The sequence below is a fragment of the Heterodontus francisci genome, chromosome 24, assembly GCF_036365525.1.
Source record: "Heterodontus francisci isolate sHetFra1 chromosome 24, sHetFra1.hap1, whole genome shotgun sequence".
Classification (NCBI taxonomy): Eukaryota; Metazoa; Chordata; class Chondrichthyes; order Heterodontiformes; family Heterodontidae; genus Heterodontus; species Heterodontus francisci.
Genome location: NC_090394.1, coordinates 76,202,525 through 76,222,231, shown reverse-complemented (window position 1 = coordinate 76,222,231; position 19,707 = coordinate 76,202,525). Strand labels below are relative to the sequence as shown.

The following is a 19,707-nucleotide window of genomic DNA, read 5'->3' as shown; positions in this document are numbered from 1 at the left end:
GGGGAATTAGACTGTTATATGAAAAGGAAAAATGTACACGGTAATGGGGAGAAGGTGGGGGAATGGAACGGAGTGAATTGCTCTTTCGAGCCGGTGCAGACATGATGGGCCGAATGGCTGCCTTCTGCACTAACAATTCTCAGATTCTGTGATTCACTCTTCAGCTTAGTAAAATTGTCTTTGCCCCAATTGAGAACTCCAATTCCTGTTCTATCCTTGTCCTTTTCCATAATCATGTTAAAACTGACTGAATTATGATCAGTACCACCAAAATACTGTCCCACTCCTTCCACCTGCCCATCTCCATTGCCTAAAATTGCACCCTCTCTTGTTGGATGTTCCACATTCTGGCAAAAAAGGTCCCCTGAACGCACCTCAAAATTCTGTTCCCTCAATTCCATTCACACTAAAACTATCCCCATGAATCGTGGGGTAGTTAAAATCCCCCTATTACCGCCCTATTGTTTTTGCACTTCTCAGATTTACCTACATATCTGCTCTTTTTTATTCATTCATGGGTTGTGGGTGTCGCTGGCCAGGCCAGCATTTATTGCCCATCCTTAATTGCCCTTGAGAAGGTGGTGGTGAACTGCCTTCTTGAACTGCTGCAAGTCCATGTGGGGTAGGTACACCCACAGTGCTGTTAGGAAGGGAGTTCCAGGATTCTGACCCAGCGACAGTGAAGGAACAGCGATATAGTTCCAAGTCAGGATGGTGCGTGACTTGGAGGGGAACCTGCAGGTGTTCCCATGCATTTGCTGCCCTTGTCCTTCGAGTTGGTAGAGGTCGCAGGTTTGGATGGTGCTGTCTAAACAGCCTTGGTACGTTGCTGCAGTGCATCTTGTAGATGGTACACACTGCTGCCACTGTGCGTCGGTGGTGGAGGGAGTGAATGTTTGTGAATGGGGTGCCAATCAAGCAGGCTGCTTTGTCCTGGATGCTGTCGAGCTTCTTGCGTGTTGTTGGAGCTACACCCATCCAGGCAAGTGGAAAGTATTCCATCACACTCCTGACTTGTGCCTTGTAGTTGGTGGATAGGCTTTGGGGAGTCAGGAGGTGAGTTACTCGCCGCAGGATTCCAAGCCTCTGACCTGCTCTCGTAGGTCTTCTATCTCCCTCTACTGTTTGGGGGTCTATAGTACACTCCCAGCAGTGTGATTGTCCCTTTTTTGTTCCTTAGCTCCATCCATATGGCCTCATTCGATGAACCATCCAACATATCATCCCTCCTCACAGCTGTAATTGCATCTTTGACCAAAATTGCCACTCCCCCCCCCCCCAACCCCACCACTTTCTTATCCCCCTCTCTATTGCCTACGATGCGAAGCAATATATACATTAAAGGATTTACATATAGAAAAAGGTAGTGTAGAACATTGGAAAAGGATAAAAATAAAATCAATATTTTATGGGGGGGGAGTGGTTACCGGATGAAATTTCCTACTTATTGTCTTATTGAATCAAATGCCAAAACCTTTACAGAGATCGTGGTCACATAGCTAACACAACTGTGCAAATTAAAAATTCTAAAAGTCACCAAACTTAAAGATTACAAGCTTGCTCGGTTACATAAAACATGCAGTTTGACATCAAGTGTGAGGTGATGCATTTTGGGAGGACTAACAAGGCAGGGGAATATACAATGGATGGTAGGAGCCTAGGAAGTACAGAGGGTCAGAGGGACCTTGGTGTACTTGTCCACAGATCACTGAACGCAGCAGCACAGGTAGAAAAGGTGGTTAGGAAGGCATATGGGATACTTGCCTTTATTAGCCGAGGCATAGAATATAAGAGCAGGGAGGTTATGATGGTGCTGTATAAAATGCTAGTTAGGCCACAGCTGGAGTACTGTGTACAGTTCTGGTCACCACACTATAGGAAGGATGTGATTGCCCTGGAGAGGGTACAGACAAGATTCACCAGGATGTTGTCTGGGCTGGAGTATTTCAGCTATGGAGAGGGGCTGGAAAGGCTAGGGGTGTTTTCCTTAGAACAAAGAAGGCTAAGGGGGGACATGATTGGGGTATACAAAATTATGAGGGGCATTGATAGGTTATATAGGAAGAAATCTTTTCCCTTAGCGGAGAGGACAATAACCAGGGGGCATAGATTTAAGGTAAGGAGCAGGAGGTTTAGAGGGGATTTGAGGGAAAAAAAATTTCACCCAGCGGGTGGTTGGAATCTGAAACGCACTGCCCGTAGGGGTGGTGGAGGCAGGAACCCTCACAACATTTAAGAAGTATTTAGATGAGCACTTGAAATGCCATAGCATACAAGGCTACGGGCCAAGTGCTGGAAAATGGGATTAGAATAGATAGGTGCTTGATGGCCGGGACAGACACGATGGGCCGAAGGGCCTGTTTCTGTGCTGCATAACTATGACTCTATTACATAGCTTGACTCACTCATGACTGTCAGCATGGCCATTTTCAAAAGCAAAAATCAACGGTTTGGAGTTACTGAACAGATGTGCAAAAGGGCTTTGAGCTAGCTTTGACACAATTTTTCTAAAATATGCCCCTGAATCGATTTCTAGCAATTCACCTTCAAGTATAACCTAGCATTTAATTTGTTTGTGGTGGAATGTTTTCACTGTGCCAGGTTTTACTGTTTACATCAGAATAAGCATGCCTAACAGTGAACAGGAAGTCTTACCCTAAGGGTCCCTTTAAAAAAAGGCAAACTTACATTCATGCAGCACTATTAATAAAGCAAAATACTTTGTAAAAAGGGAGAAATTTGGATGAACGTCGAGAACAGATGGGCTTTGAGGAAGGCTTTGAAAGGGAGAAATTAAACAAGACAGTGGGGTTTAAGTCGAGTTCTGCAGAGCAAGGGTGAAACAGCGGGGTTGGGGTGTACAGTTGATTAGACTAAAGAGTAGAGGACAGGAAGTAGGGCTACAGAATGTTGCTGAGGTATGGAAAAGGTACTTCTGATTGTTAAATAAGGTGAAGTAACTAAAAATATTGGAGAGATTTTTTATTGATGGCAAGATCAACATTCAATGCTTACAGGAGTCACCAAATCCAAAACAATGTGAAGGAGTTAGATTAGTAGCACAAATGGTTTTTACTCCAGTAGCACAACTGCATCAATTCATTTCCCTCGAGGTCTGCTTTAGTAACTTCTCCAAACTGGGTTCTTCCAACCAGATCATCATTTGACTTTTAAATAGATTTAAAACTTTTTGCTCAGTTAAGATATTTTTAAACCAGTATTGACTGTGGAACACCTTTCTTTTCTCCCTTCCCTTAAGCAATCATTTCCACACAATGGTCTTGCACGAATTGAAGCTGAACACTCACCTTAGCTTTATCCATCGTGTTGCTAGGTTGCCCCACTTCAGTGGCAGTCTCACTTGTAATTTCTCCCTGCTGTTTGGGGACTGGAAGAGAACTCGAGTCTCCCACATCAAGGTGAGGTAACACTGCGTGGGAGCAGGTACACAGTGAATGAGCCAACTTTCTGCCAGAAATAAGGAACGTCTGCAATCCTGTGAAGGAAACAGATAGGAGTTTGTCAAATCAAAATGCTTTACCACACTGGGAAATGTGCAACTCGAGTCAAAGCATGCTGCAACAACAAACTTAGAAACGTGACCCTGAGCAAACCCTGCACCACAGAGAGTTTTTTTTTTGAAGGGGCAAGCTATGAACTGCTCAAAGCAAAGTCAACTACATCTCATTGAAGTCTGTAAAACACTGCTAGGGCCAATGAAAATAGGTTCCTTTATGCAACACGACTGACAGTACTAAGTTTAGCCCTGGGTAGTGGGTTTGACGATGCTGGTAACAGCCTCACTCATTTTTGCAGCCATGTGCAGTTAGAACCCATTAGATGAAAGAACCTTTCATTGCCCCAGAAGTAAAAGAAAAATATCAGTTTTAATAATATGAACCACACACATCCTCCCTTTTTAAAAGTGCTTCATTTGGCCCATGGTTTCTTCGCTGGCCCTCTTTCTCCCCTGCACATCCTCCAAGCAAGAAGGTGCAACAACCTGTTCCCAGACCTTGTTAATATCACAAGCTCATGACTGAAGGGATGACCAGAGTGACCTGATGTCTGTGGGAAGTTTCCTATTCTCTACCCATAGCAGAGATTTAAAACTCACCAGGTAGAGAAATGTGGAGCTGAACTATGTCTGGAGTACAATCTAATATATACACAATTATTTTGTAAAACAATAATCATGTAACTGAAGTTATTTCAATGACCGAGCCTGAATACTCATTAAATGCACCCATTCTTTTTGACCGAACAACCTGGTGTAGAGGCACTTCATTGTGCTGAATATTCTTAGATCAGGAGCAACCCCACCCCTTGCACAAAACATTTGCTGATCTGATTGCTCATATTCAATTGAACACCTTTGGATGCATGCAACATAAAAATCAGTCAGTCCACTTAAAAGTAAACACCCATTAACACGTCTGTTTAACTCATCTCAAGAGCTGACAAACAACTGCAGAGGTGGAGAAAAACTGATAAAAGGGAAATCTGAAATAACAGGACATGCTGGGAATGTGCAGTAAGCAAAAACAACAAAGGCACATTGATGGGTTCCATTCATTGTGAAATGCTAGTGCTCTGAGGAGGAGGCTAATTTGCCTTTCTATTTCAGATGCCATTTTACCTACCATGCATTTCTATAATTTTCTATTGCTGATTATCGACATAATCTCTTAAAGTGAACCATGGAATCATTGACTATAACCTCAACAGACTTTTGGCTGATTGTACGAGGACCATGGCGCACAGATTTAAGGTTTTGGGAAAGAGATGCAAAGGGGAGTGTGAGGAAGAACTTTTTTTTTTTTTACAAAGTGAGTGGTAATGACCTGGAATTCACTACCTATGAGGGTGGTGAAAGCAGAGGTGATCAACGAATTCAAAAAGAAATTGGATAGACATTTGAGGGAAATAAACTTGCAAGGCTTGGGGTTAGAGCAAGGGGGAAATGGGACTGGCTGCATTGCTCTACAGCAAGCTGGCATGGTCTTGATGAGCTGAATAACCTCCTTCTGTGCTGTAATGACTATGACTTCAAAGTCAGCATAGAAATGGGCGGCACAGTGGTTAGCACCGCAGCCTCTCAGCTCCAGCGACCCGGGTTCAGTTCTGGGTACTGCCTGTGTGGAGTTTGCAAGTTCTCCCTGTGACCGCGTGGGTTTTCGCCGGGTGCTCCGGTTTCCTCCCACAGCCAAAGACCTTGCAGGTTGACAGGTAAATTGGCCATTATAAATTGCCCCTAGTATAGGTAGGTGGTAGGGGAATTGAGGGAAGGTGGGGACGTGGTAGGAATGTGGGATTAGTATAAATGGGTGGTTGATGGTCGGCACAGACTCGGTGGGCCGAAGGGCCTGTTTCAGTGCTGTATCTCTAAATAAATGGAGTACAAAGAACCAAGAACAGTACAGCATAGGAACAGGCCATTCGGCCCTCCAAGCCTGCACCGATCTTGATGCCTGCCTAAACTAAAACCTTCTGCACTTCCAGGAACCGAATCCCTCTATTCCCATCCTATTCATGTATTTGTCAAGATGCCTCTTAAACGTCGCTATCGTACCTGCTTCCACCACCTCTCCCGGCAGCAAGTTCCAGGCACTCACCACCCTCTGTGTAAAAACACTTGCCTCGCACATCCCCTCTAAACTTTGCCCCTCTCACCTTAAACCTATGTCCCCTAGTAACTGACTCTTCCACCCTGGGAAAAAGCTTCTGACTATCCACTCTGTCCATGCCGCTCATAACTTTGTAAACCTCTATCATGTCGCCCCTCCACCTCCGTCGTTCCAATGAAAACAATCCGAGTTTATCCAACCTCTCCTCATAGCTAATGCCCTCCAGACCAGGCAACATCCTGGCAAACCTCCCCTGTACCCTCTCCAAAGCCTCCACGTCCTTCTGGTAGTGTGGGGACCAGAATTGCACGCAATATTCTAAGTGTGGCCTAACTAAAGTTCTGTACAGCTGCAGCATGACTTGCCAATTTTTATACTCTATGCCCCGACCGATGAAGGCAAGCATGCCGTATGCCTTCTTGACTACCTTATCCACCTGCGTTGCCACTTTGTGACCTGTGGACCTGCACGCCCAGATCTCTCTCCCTGTCAATACACCTAAGGGTTCTGCCATTTACTGTATACTTCCCACCTGCATTAGACCTTCCAAAATGCATTACCTCACATTTGTCCGAATTAAACTCCAACTGCCAGTTCTCCGCCCAAGTCTCCAACCGATCTATATCCTGCTGTATCCTCATTACTATCCGCAACTCCAGCAACCTTTGTGTCGTCTGCAAACTTACTAATCAGACCAGCTACATTTTCCTCCAAATCATTTATATATACTACAAAGAGCAAAGGTCCCAGCACTGATCCCTGCGGAACACCACTAGTCACATCCCTCCATTCAGAAACACACCCTTCCACTGCTACCCTCTGTCTTCTATGACAGAGCCAGTTCTGCATCCATCTTGCCAGCTCACCTCTGATCCCGTGCGACTTCACCTTTTGCACCAGTCTGCCATGCAGGACCTTGTCAAAGGCTTTACTGAAGTCCATATAGACAACATCCACTGCCCTTCCTTCATCAATCATCTTCGTCATTTCCTCAAAAAACTCAATCAAGTTAGTAAGACATGAACTCCCCCTTCCCAAAACCATGCTGCCTCTCACTAATAAGTTCTTTTGTTTCCAAATGGGAGTAAATCCTGCCCCGAAGAATCCTCTCTAATAATTTCCCTACCGCTGACGTAAGGCTCACCGGCCTATAACTTCCTGGATTATCCTTGCTACCCTTCTTAAACAAAGGAACAACATTGGCTATTCTCCAGTTCTCTGGGACCTCACCTATAGCCAATGAGGATGCAAAGATTTCTGTCAAGGCCCCAGCAATTTCTTCCCTTGCCTCCCTCAGTATTCTGGGGTAGATCCCATCAGGCCCTGGGGACTTATCTACCTTAATGCTTTGCAAGACACCCAACACCTCCTCCTTTTTGATAACATGACCCAGACTATCTACACTCCCTTCCCTAGACTCATCCATCCACCAAGTCATTCTCCTTGGTGAATACTGATGCAAAGTACTCATTTAGTACCTCGCCCATTTCCTCTGGCTCCACACATAGATTCCCTTCTCTGTCCTTGAGTGGGCCAACCCTTTCCCTGGTTACCCTCTTGCTCTTTATATACGTATAAAAAGCCTTGGGATTCTCCTTAATCCTGTTTGCCAATGACTTTTCATGACCCCTTTTAGCCCTCCTGACTCCTTGCTTAAGTTCCTTCCTGACTCCGTGCTTAAGTTCCTTCTATGTACTATGTATTTTATGTATTATATGTATTACACTATGCTTATTTAAAGGAGACTTCTCTCTGCAGTTTGACAGCACCATTAACAAAAAGGTGCTATGGCAGGATGCTGGAACCATTGCCCAGCACCTCTGCGTAGAAATAGACAGATATCACCTCAAATCTGAACCTGTCCCCCAATTGTCACACTCTGGAGTGGAAAATATTGGCTACCGGTCTCCATTTGTGAATATTCTTCAATTAATATGCCATCTCTTAGTTGACTAAAAATATTCAGAGTTAATTTCCTAATGTTGGAGAAGCAAGCTTGAAGCAGTTCAAACGTACAGATCAGTTGGCACTCAACCTGGCGCAATGAGATAGAGGTTAATTGTTGGGCAGGATGCAACATGGGAGCTGGTAACAAAACTTGGGTCAACTTCTGTTCCAATTTTACGCAACACACATGAAAAACCTGCCGTGGAATTGCACGCCCATTCCCTCCCGCACCCCCACCCCAACACAAAAACTCTGCATGGGGGAAGTAACCATGCTTTTAACACTCTTCCAACATTGGCCCTGAAGACTCAATATTCCCAGGACAAAAAGTCACTGGAGAACCCTCCAGCTTGAGGCAGCAATGGCACCACTCAGAATCACAGAATAATACAGCGCAGAAGAGGCCCTTCGGCCCATCAAGTCTGCACCGATGCATTAAAGACACCTGACCTGTCTACCTAAGCCCATTTGCCAGCGCTTGGCCCATAGCCTTGAATGTTATGACGTGCCAAGTGCTCATCCAGGTACATTTTAAAGGATGTGAGGCAACCCGCCTCTACCACCCTCCCAGGCAGTGCATTCCAGACTGTCGCCACCCTCTGGGTAAAAAAGTTCTTCCTCAAATCCCCCTTAAACCTCCTGCCCCTCACCTTAAACTTGTGTCCCCTAGTAACTGACCCTTCAACTAAGGGGAACAGCTGTTCCCTATCCACCCTGTCCATGCCCCTCAATCTTGTACACCTCGATCAGGTCACCCCTCCGTCTTCTCTACTCCAGCAAAAACAACCCAAGCCTATCCAACCTCTCTTCATAGCTTAAATGTTCCATCCCAGGCACCATCCTGGTGAATCGCCTCTGCACCCCCTCCAGTGCAATCACATCCTTCCTATAATGTGGAGACCAGAATTGCACACAGTACTCCAGCTGTGGCCTTACCAAAGTTCTATACAACTCCAACATGACCTCCCTGCTTTTGTAATCTATGCCTCGATTGATAAAGGCAAGTGTCCCATATGCCTTTTTCACCACCCTATTAACCTGCCCTTCTGCCTTCAGGGATCTATGGGCAAACACGCCAAGGTCCCTTTGTTCCTCGGAACTTCCCAGTGTCAGGCCATTCGTTGAATACTTCCACGTCACATTACTCCTTCCAAAGTGTATCACCTCACACTTTTCAGGGTTAAATTCCATCTGCCACTTTTCTGCCCATTTGACCATCCCATCTATATCTTCCTGTAACCCAAGACACTCCACCTCACTGTTAACCACTCGGCCAATCTTTGTGTCATCCGCGAACTTACTGATCCTACCCCCCAGTCATCTACGTCGTTTATATAAATGACAGACAATTTGTCTATTTTTTTCTCCATAACAAGCTTAAATTGTACCATGTTGTGGTCGCTGAACCACTGGTTCAGCAAGGATTACTGTCCTGAATGCTGCTCCAAAACAAACAGCAAAGCAATCAATATTGAAATTCCATTAACAGCTTATTACACAATGGCACAGAAAATGAAGATTGAAGATGGTCATTTTATGTAATATGGTAATACAATAAAAGAAAGCCATGGCTATCCCAAGGCATTTATATGGCAACAGTCTAATCCCTCCCAGTTGTTTACTCAATTTCCTTTTTTTAAACAGCAGTTGGAAGAGTAAAGAAAACACAGACAGTCTTGCACACTGTAGAACATGACTGCTTCTGACACAGGGCAAATCAATGTTCGTACTTTCAGATGAGAAACGGATGTCTACAAAGCAACTATAAACACCCCACCCCAAGAAACACTGCTGTGCCAGTTCTTCCAAAGCACTTGCTCAGTTATGACGAGGAGCATGTACATTTCCAGATGCTGAAGATAGCTTTTGCTACTCTGAATGACTCACCAAACCAGTCAGGCTTCAGTATCCTGACCATGTTGAGAATTCAATTGCTTATCAGTACCAGTGGTTCCAGTTTGATCAGTCTTGAATGGAAAGTTATATTCAAATCCCTCCATGATCATTCCCCTCCCTATCTCTGTATCTGCCGCCTGCCTTACAAACCTCCGAGACATCTGCATTTGTCCAATACTGGCTTTTTGTGTACTCCCCATTCCCTTTGCCCCACCATTGACTGGCTACACCTTCTGCCATCTAGGGTTTGAGCTGCTTCAATGACCTCCCCCCCCCCCCCCCCATAAGGTCAGAAGTGGGGATGTTTGCTCATGATTTCACAGTGTTCGGTTTCATTTGCAACTCCTCAGATACTGAAGCAGTATGGTTTTTTTTTTCTACGTGACCACATGCAGCAAGGCTTGGACAACATTCAGGCTTGGCTGATAAATGGCAAGTAACATTTGTGCCACACAAGTCCCAGGCACTGACCATCTTTAACAAGAGAAATCATCTAATCATCTCCCTTTATGTCAATGTAATTACATAGTCAAATTCCCCATCAACATCCTGGAGCTCACCACTGACCAGAAACATAACTAAACCAGCCATGTAAATATTGTGGCTACAAGAGCAGGTCAGGGGTTGGTATCCTGCAGCAAGAGCACCTCCCACCTCCCTAAAGCCTTTCCACCATCAACATGATACAAGTCAGAAGTGTAATGGAATACTCTCCACTTGTTTGTGCAGCTCAAACTACACACATCCTGTGAATGAATAAAGAAAAATCATTTGTCAAATTAGAGAGTCTGCAACGGTCACTCTGGACGGATGAATGAATAAAGATGCGTCTAACTAACCCAGTTCTTCAGTTTTATAGGCTGGGATTTACGACAGTTAATGAACAGCACAAAATCATTATTTTCAGTGGTAATTGTATTTCAACTTCAATTGTTTGATGCTTCCGCATCCCAATATTCTGGTCTTTGTTGGACAGTTTTGTCATTAGTTTGTTACAATTCCAGATGGTTCTGATAGCGCTAAGGGAAAATTTTAACCAGTAACACATGCTGCTTCTGACAAGCTTTCAATTCAGACTTGCTTTCTGAGTAATTTCTGTGAACTCAATAACCCAGAAAGAAAATCGAAGTTATTACTGTAGCACAGACCATCCACCACCCACCCTCCGCCCAACTGAAACGAATGCAAGGTCACGTCTGTACAACTGAAATCTTCTGCAGAATTAACAACTTGCTTTACAAGCGCAACCCTACTCAAGCAATAACAGTCTGATAAATGCATCAACAGCAAAATGGGTGATTTAGTTAAGAGTAAACCACTGCACAGAATCAAGATTTCTTTCCCAAAATCATCTTATCCTGGCAAACATACTCAAAGTTGCTACTAACCAAACTAAAAAAATAAAAATGCGTACTTGACACTTTGCCATAACTGACGAGGAAAAGCAGTCATTTAAATATCTACATTGAAGTGCTAAGGAATTATAAACTGCTTGGTACTTTTGCACAACTGATGAAATATGGAACAGTAAAGTGCATTTTTGGAGTTAGTCCATGACCACAACTATTGGATTATACAGCCTTTCATGGACAGGGAAGCTCAAATGGCAGCCCACTGCACTCTGTTCAAGAGAGTCCAACTGAGCTGATTCAAAATCAAAAACCTGATTCCATCAATCTTGATGCCTCCAGCTTTTAGACTGACATGTTCCATCAATTCTTCTTCTGCCAGTTTACTGTTTCATTGTTATTACTGCAACTAGAATTACACAATCACAATCCCTCTCTAACTTTGCTATCAAAAATGACATGGTGTTTGAACACCTGCATTAGCGAACAGACAGCAGCATTCAGATCCAGAATTATGCATGCATTAAGGCCCAGCACTTTCCCAAAGAACGAGTGACAATAAAAAAGGGAGAAGGGGGAAAAAAAGACATACAAAAACAGAAAACAAAGAAAACCTTTGGTTGTCTCATACTTCCTATGGGGTGTTACAAAAACATCAGCAGAAGACGGCTGGAGTGGGGGGGGGACAGCAAACAGAGGGGTAGGTTGCCTGGCTATTCTCATGCCTCTAAATTGTGTTCTGTGGGAAGGAAAACTGCATTCAACATGGGTGGAGAGTGATGGAGATGATGGACAAAAAGGCTATTGCTTTACAGAAGTATTACCTATCTTGTAGGGACTTCCCTTCTTTGAATGATGCACACACCGCAGGCACTACTGGAGTTGCGCTGGCTGTTCTAGGAAACCACATGGTGGGTTATGCCCTTTATGATAATTATCAGTGCGTTGATGCGCCTTGAATATGTTTTGACTACCTCAATGTGAATCCCTACGCGGTGATATATCCCGCATCTACTAGATTGTTCAGTATAGAGGGTCAGCCTATTGGCTCTGCCCAGTATGTTTAGATGCTAGATGACAGAAGTGCTGTCTGTGTGGAGAAACAGATTTCTCCAAAACCAGAATCTGAAAGTGTTGGGAGGGCCAAATGCCCCTGCTCACAATTTGAGTTTATTTGTGCGTCAGGTGAGCTAATCTGCAGTACACCTGCCCTTAACCCAGTCTGTGACTTCACTGCCAATACAGAGAAGTGCCTGTTCAGATTTAGAGTCAGAATCATTTACGGCACAGAAAGAGGCCATTCAGCCCAAGTCCATGCCGGTTCTCCACGGAGCTATCTGGTCCCAATCACCGGCTCGATTCCTGTAGCCCTGCAAGTCTATTTATCTCAGGTGGCCATACAACTTCCTCTTGAAGTCACTGATTGTCTCTGCTTCCACCACCTTGTGGGCAGCAGGATCCAGGTCATAACCACTAACTGCGTAAAAAAGTTCTGCCTCATATTCCCCCTGCATCTTTTGCCAAAACCTTCAATCTATTCCCACCCCCCACCATCCTTGTACCATTTGTTAACGGGAACAGTTTTTGCTTCTCTAACTTATCTAAGCCTGTCATAATCTTGTACACTTCTATTGAAAGTCCCCTCAATCTCCTTTCTTCTAAGGAAAACAAACACAGCTTTTCCAACCTAACCTTGTGACTAAAATCTTCCGACCCTGGAATCATTCTGGTAAATCTTCTCTGCACCCTCTCAAGGACTTGCACATCCTTCCTGAAGTATGGTGACTAGAACTGAACTCCAGTTGGGGCCTAACCAGAGCTTTATAAAGGTTCAGCAAAGCTTCCCTGCTTTTGTACTCAATGCCTCTATTTATGAATCCCAATATCCCATAAGCTTTATGAACCACTCTCAATATGTCCTGCCACCTTCAAAGCTCTGTGCACATGCACCACCGCCCCCCTCCCCCCCCAGGTCCCTCTATTCCTGCACACTCTTTAGAACTGTGCTATTCGGTATATATTGCCTCTCCGTATTCCTTCTGCCAAAATGCATCACCTTGCACTTGTCTGCATTAAATTCTATCTGCCACTTGTCTGCCCATCCTACTAACCTATCTGTGTCCTGTTGCAGTCAATTGGTATCATCCTCACTGTTCACCACACCAAATGTCGTATTATTGGCAATTTTCGATGTCTATGAACGGACAGGGGGCATTCTGAAAGGGGAGGGTGAACAGCCAGAGGTTGTGGTACACATCGGTACCAACGACATAGGCAGGAAGAGTGATGAGGTTCTGCAGGGGGAGTTCAGGGAGTTAGGTAGAAAGTTAAAAAACAGGACCTCTAGGGTTGTAATCTCAGGATTACTCCCTGTGCCACGTGCCAGTGAGGCTAGAAATAGGAAGATAGTGCAGCTAAACACGTGGCTGAACAGCTGGTGTAGAAGGGAGGGTTTCAGATATCTGGACCATTGGGCTCCCTTCAGGGACAGATGGGACCTGTACAAGGAGGACGGGTTGCATCTAAACTGGAGGGGCACAAATATCCTGGCTGCGAGGTTTGCTAGCGTCACTCGGGAGGGTTTAAACTAGTGTGGCAGGGGGCTGGGAACCAGAGCAGTAGGACAGCTAGTGAAATAAATGAAGGGGAACCAGTAAATAAGGCCAGTAAGACTAAGAGGAAGAGCAAGCAGGGAGATGTTGCGCAGCACAGCGGGACTGGTGGTCTGAAGTGCATTTGTTTCAATGCAAGTATAATAACAGGTAAGGCAGATGAACTTAGAGCTTGGATTAGTACTTGGAACTATGATGTTGTTGCTATTAGAGAGACTTGGTCGAGGGAAGGACAGGATTGGCAGCTAAATGTTCCAGGATTTAGAAGCTTCAGGTGGGATAGAGGGGGATGTAAAAGGGGTGGGGGAGTTGCATTACTGGTTAAGGAGAATATCACAGCTGTACTGCGGGAGGACACCTCGGAGGGGTCATGCAGCGAGGCAATATGGGTGGAGCTCAGGAATAGGAAGGGTGCAGTCACGATGTTGGGGGTTTACTACAGGCCTCCCAACAGCCAGCGGGAGGTAGAGGAGCAGATATGTAGACAGATTTTGGAAAGATGTAAAGGTAACAGGGTTGTGGTGGTGGGTGGTTTTAACATCCCCTATATTGACTGGGACTCACTTAGTGCTAGGGGCTTGGATGGGGCAGAATTTGTAAGGAGCATCCAGGAGGGCTTCTTGAAACAATATGTAGATAGTCCAACGAGGGATGGGGCCATACTGGACCTGGTATTGGGGAATGAGCCCGGCCAGGTGGTCGAAGTTTCAGTAGGGGAGCATTTCGGGGAAAGTGACCATAATTCCATAAGTTTTAAGGTACTTGTGGATAAGGATAAGAGTAGACCTTGGGTGAAGGTGCTAAATTGGGGGAAGGCTAATTATAACTATATTAGGCAGGAACTGAAGAATCTAGATTGGGGGCGTCTGTTTGAGGGTAAATCAACATCTGACATGTGGGAGTCTTTCAAACGTCAGTTGATTAGAATCCAGGACCAGCATGTTCCTGTGAGGAAGAAGGATAAGTTTGGCAAGTTTCGGGAACCTTGGATAACGCGGGATATTGTGAGCCTCGTCAAAAAGAAAAAGGAATCATTCGTAAGGGCTGGAAGGCTAGGAACAGACGAATCCCTTGAGGAATAGAAAGACAGTAGGAAGGAACTTAAGCAAGGAGTCAGGAGGGCTAAAAGGGGTTATGAGAAGTCAAACAGGATTAAGGAAAATCCCAAGGCTTTTTATACGTATATAAAGAGCAAGAGGGTAACCAGGGAAAGGGTTGGCCCACTCAAGGACAGAGAAGGGAATCTATGTGTGGAGCCAGAGGAAATGGGCGCGGTACTAAATGAGTACTTTGCATCAGTATTCACCAAGGAGAAGGACTTGGTGGATGATGAGCCTAGGGAAGGGAGTGTAGATAGTCTCAGTCACCTCATTATCAAAGAGGTGGTGGTGTTGGGTGTCTTGCAAAGCATTAAGGTAGATAAGTCCCCAGAGCCTGATGGGATCTACCCCAGAATACTGAGGGAGGCAAGGGAAGAAATTGCTGGGGCCTTGACAGAAATTATAGGCCAGTGAGCCTTACGTCAGTGGCAGGGAAATTATTAGAGAGGATTCTTCGGGACAGGATTTACTCCCATTTGGAAACAAATGGACTTATTAGCGAGAGGCAGCATGGTTTTGTGAAGGGGAGGTGTGTCTCACTAATTTGATTGAGTTTTTTGAGGAAGTGACAAAGATGATTGATAAAGGAAGGGCAGTGGATGTTATCTATATGGACTTCAGTAAAGCCTTTGACAAGGTCCCGCATGGCAGACTGATACAAAAGGTGAAGTCACATGGGATCAGAGGGGAGCTGGCAAAATGGATACAGAACTGGCTCGGTCATAGAAGACAGAGGGTAGCAGTGGAAGGGTGCTTTTCTGAATGGAGGGATGTGACTAGTGGTGTTCCGCAGGGATCAGTGCTGGGACCTTTGCTCTTTGATTTGGAGGAAAATGTAGTTGGTCTGATTAGTATGTTTGCGGACGACACAAAGGTTGGTGGAGTTGCGGATAGTAATGAGGATTGTCAGAGGATACAGCAGGATATAGATCGGTTGGAGACTTGGGCGGAGAAATGGCAGATGGAGTTTAATCCGGACAAATGTGAGGTAATGCATTTTGGAAGATCTAATGCAGGTGGGAAGTATACAGTAAATGGCAGAACCCTTAGGAGCATTGATAGGCAGAGAGATCTAGACATACAGGTCCACAGGTCACTGAAAGTGGCAACGCAGGTGGATAAGGTAGTCAAGAAGGCATACAGCATGCTTGCCTTCATCGGTCGGGGCATAGAGTATAAAAATTGGCAAGTCATGCTGCAGCTGTACAGAATTTTAGTTAGGCCACACTTAGAATATTGCGTGCAATTCTGGTCGCCACACTACCAGAAGGACATGGAAGCTTTGGAGAGGGTACTGAAAAGGATGTTGCCTGGTCTGGAGGGCATTAGCTATGAGGAGAGGTTGGATAAACTCAGATTGTTTTCACTGGAACGACGGAGGTGGAGGGGCAACATGATAGAGGTTTGCAAAGTTATAAGTGACATGGACAGAGTGGATAGTCAGAAGCTTTCTCCCAGGGTGGAAGAGTCAGTTACTAGGGGACATAGGTTTAAGGTGCGAGGGGCAAAGTTTAGAGGGGATGTGTGAGGCAAGTTCTATACACAGAGGGTGGTGAGTGCCTGGAACTTGTTGCCGGGGGAAGTAGTGGAAGCAGGTACCATAGAGACGTTTAAGAGGCATCTTGACAAATACATGAATAGGATGGGAATAGAGGGATACGGACCCCGGAAGTGCAGAAGGTTTTAGTTTAGGCAGGCATCAAGATCGGCGCAGGCTTGGAGGGCCAAATGGCCTGTTGCTGTGCTGTACTGTTCTTTGTTCGAAATTTTACTCTGCATTCAAATATCCAAGTCATTTATATATAGCAAAAAAGCAGTGGTCCCAGCACTGACTCTTGGGGAATACCACTGTCTACCATCCTTCAGTCTGAAAAGCAACCATTTACTACGACTCTTCACTATGGACGTCCAATCTCTCTACACCTGCAACAGGACAGTCTGAGGGCTCTCCGCTTCTTCCTTGAACAGAGTCCCTATCCACCATGACCCTCCTCCGCCTGGCTGAACTTGTTCTCACGTTGAACAACTTCCCCTTCAACTCCACTCACTTCCTTCAAGTAAAAGGTGTTGCTATGGGTACCCGCATGGGTCCTAGTTATGCCAGTCTTTTTGTGTGATGTGTCAAACATTCCTTGTTCCAGTCCTACTCAGGACCCCGCCCCCAACTTTTTTTCCGGTACATTGATGACTATCGGTGCAGTTTCCTGCTCCTGCCAGAACTGGAAAACTATCAAATTTGCTTCCAATTTCCACCCTTCTCTCACCTTTACATGGTCCATCTCCGACACTTCCCTTCCTCGATTTTTCTGTCTCCATCTCTGGGGATAGGCTGTCTAAAGTATTCATTATAAGCTCACCGATTCCCACAACTACCTCGACTACACTTAGAGTCATAGAGATTTACAGCACAGGAACAGGCCCATCGGCCCAACGCGCCTGCACCAACCATCAAGCACCTGTCCAAAACTAATCCCACTTCCCCGCACTTGGCCCGTAGCCTTGTATGTTATGGCGTTTCAATGCTCATCTAAATACTTCTTCATTGTCGTGAGCGTTCCTGCCTCTACCACTCCTTCAGGCAGTGTCTTCCAGATTCCAACCACCCTCTGGGTGAAATTTTTTTCCTCAAATCCCCTCTAAACCTCCTGCCTCTTACCTTAAATCTATACCCCCTAGTTCTTGATTTCTCCTCTAAGGGAGAAAAGTTTCTTCCTATCTATCCTATCAATGCCCCTCATAATTTTGTAAACTCCCTGCTCTTATATTCTATGCCTCGGCTAATAAAGGCAAGTATCCAGTATGCCTTCCGAACCAACTTATCTACCTGTGCTGCTGCCTTCAGTGATCTATGGACAAGCAAACCAAGGTCCCTCTGACCCTCTGTACTCCCTGGGGTCCTACCATCCATTGTATATTCTCTTGCCTTGTTAGTCCTCCCAAAGTGCATCACCTCACACTTCTCAGGATTAAATTCCATTTGCCACTGCTCTGCCCATCTTACCAGCCCATCTAGATCATCCTGTAATCCAAAACCTTCCTCCTCACTATTTACAACACCACCAATTTTCATGTCGCCTGCGAACTTACTGATCACACCTCCTATATTGACGTCTAAATCATTAATGTACACCACAAACATTAAGGGTCCCATCACTGATCCCTGCGGTACCCCACTGGTCACAGGCCTCCATCCGCTAAAACAACCCTCGACCATCACCCTCTGCCTCCTTCCACTAAGCCAATTTTGAATCCAATTTGCCAAATTAGCCTGGATCCCATGGGCTCTTACTTTCTTAACCAATCTCCCATGCGGGACCTTATCAAAAGCCTTACTGAAGTCTATGTAGACGACATCAACTGCTTTACCCTCATCTACACATCTAGTCACCGCCTTGAAAAATTCAATCAAATTTGTTAGACAGGATCTCCCCCTAACAAAGCCATGCTGACTATCCCTGATCAATCCCTGCCTCTCCAAGTGGAGATTAATCCTGTGTCTCAGAATTTTTTCCAATAATTTCCCTATCACTGACGTTAAATTCACAGGCCTATAATTACCTGGTTAATCCCTGCCACCCTTCTTGAATAATGGTACCACATTCGCTGTCCTCCAGTCCTCTGGCACCTCTCCTGTGGCCAGAGAGGATTTGAAAATTTGTGTCAGAGCCCCACTATCTCCTCCCTTTCCTCACATAGCAGCCTGGGATACATCTCATTTGGGCCTGGGGATTTATCCACCTTTAAGCCTGCTAATACTACCTCCTTTTCAATGCTAATTTGATCAAGTATATCACAATCCCCCTCCCTGATCTCTACACCTACATCGTCCCTCTCCATAGTGAACACAGGTGAAAAGTAATTGTTCAAAATCTTACCAAGTCCTCCGGCTCCACACACAGATTGCCTCTTAGATCCTAATGAGCCCCACTTTTTCCCTGGTTATCCTCTTACGCCGGAAGAAACCCAGAGATTACAACCCTTGAGGTCCTACTTTTTAATCTGCTACCTAGCTCCCTAAATTCTTTTTGCAGGACCTCATCCCTCTTTCTACCTAGGTCATTGGTACCAACATGGACCACGACCTCCAGCTGTGCACCCTTACCCTCCAGAATACTTTGCAGCCACTCGGTGATATCCAAGACCCTTGCAGCAGGGTGGCAACGTACCATCCTGGAATCACGTCAGCGACCACAGAAACGCCTATCTGTTTCTCTAACCATAGAATCCCCTACCACTATTGCCCTCGACCCTTTTTCTCCATCCCAGCACAGCTGAGTCAGTCATGACTGTCGGTGCATTCTCCAGAGGAATCCTGTGTCTCTCTCGTCGGTACTCAGAACTGAAAATTGGTTCGAAAGTACCTCCTGCAAGGACTCCATTCCATTCTCCCAGTTTCTCCATCTCAGACGCATCTGCTCTGATGATGCAACCTTCCATGACAGCGCTTCTGATATTTCTTCCTTTTTCCTCAACCGAGGATTCCCCCCCCACCTTGGTTGACAAGGCCCTCAACCGTGTCCGGCCCATTTCCCGCACCTCTACCCTCACCCCTTCCCCTCCCTCCCAGAATTGTGACAGGGTTTCCCTTCTCCTCACTTTCCACCCCACCAGCCTCCACATCCAAAGGATCATCCTCCACCAATTCCGCCACCTCCAGTGTGATGCCACTACCAAACGCATCTTCCCCTCCCTTCCCGCCAGCAATACGAAGGGATCGTTCCCTCCACAACACCCTGGTCCACTCCATTACCCCCAACACCTTGTCCCCTTCCCAAGACACCTTCCTATGCAATCGCAGGAGGTATAATACCTGCCCATTTACCTCATCTCTCCTCACTATCCAAGGTCCCAAACACTTTCAGGTGAAGCAGCGATTTACTTGTACTTCTTTCAATTTAGTATACTGTATTCGCTGCTCACAATGTGGTCTCCTCTACATTGGGGAGACCAAACGCAGACTGGGTGACCGCTTTGCGGAACAATTCCACTGAGTCCGAAAGCATGACCCCAAGCTTCTGGTTGCTGGCCATTTCAACATGCCCCCCTGCTCTCATGCCCACATCTCTGTTCTGGGATTGCTGCAGTGTTCTAGTGAACATCAACACAAGCTCGAGGAACAGCACCTCATTTACCGATTAGGCACGCTACAGCCTGCCGGACTAAACATTGAGTTCAA

At 45.6% G+C, this 19,707-nt stretch overlaps 1 protein-coding gene across 5 annotated transcripts in view; it reads right to left on the bottom strand.

Annotated features, from left to right (window-relative positions):
• LOC137383558 (adenylate cyclase type 9-like) overlaps nucleotides 1–19,707 on the bottom strand; it is a 200,734-nt gene that overhangs the window by 82,905 nt on the left and 98,122 nt on the right. For all 5 annotated transcript variants that reach the window (XM_068056666.1, XM_068056664.1, XM_068056662.1 and 2 more), the window contains exon 2: nucleotides 3,309–3,496. In XM_068056666.1, the coding sequence (XP_067912767.1) occupies nucleotides 3,309–3,496 (188 nt within the window). The remainder of the gene's footprint in view (nucleotides 1–3,308; nucleotides 3,497–19,707) is intronic.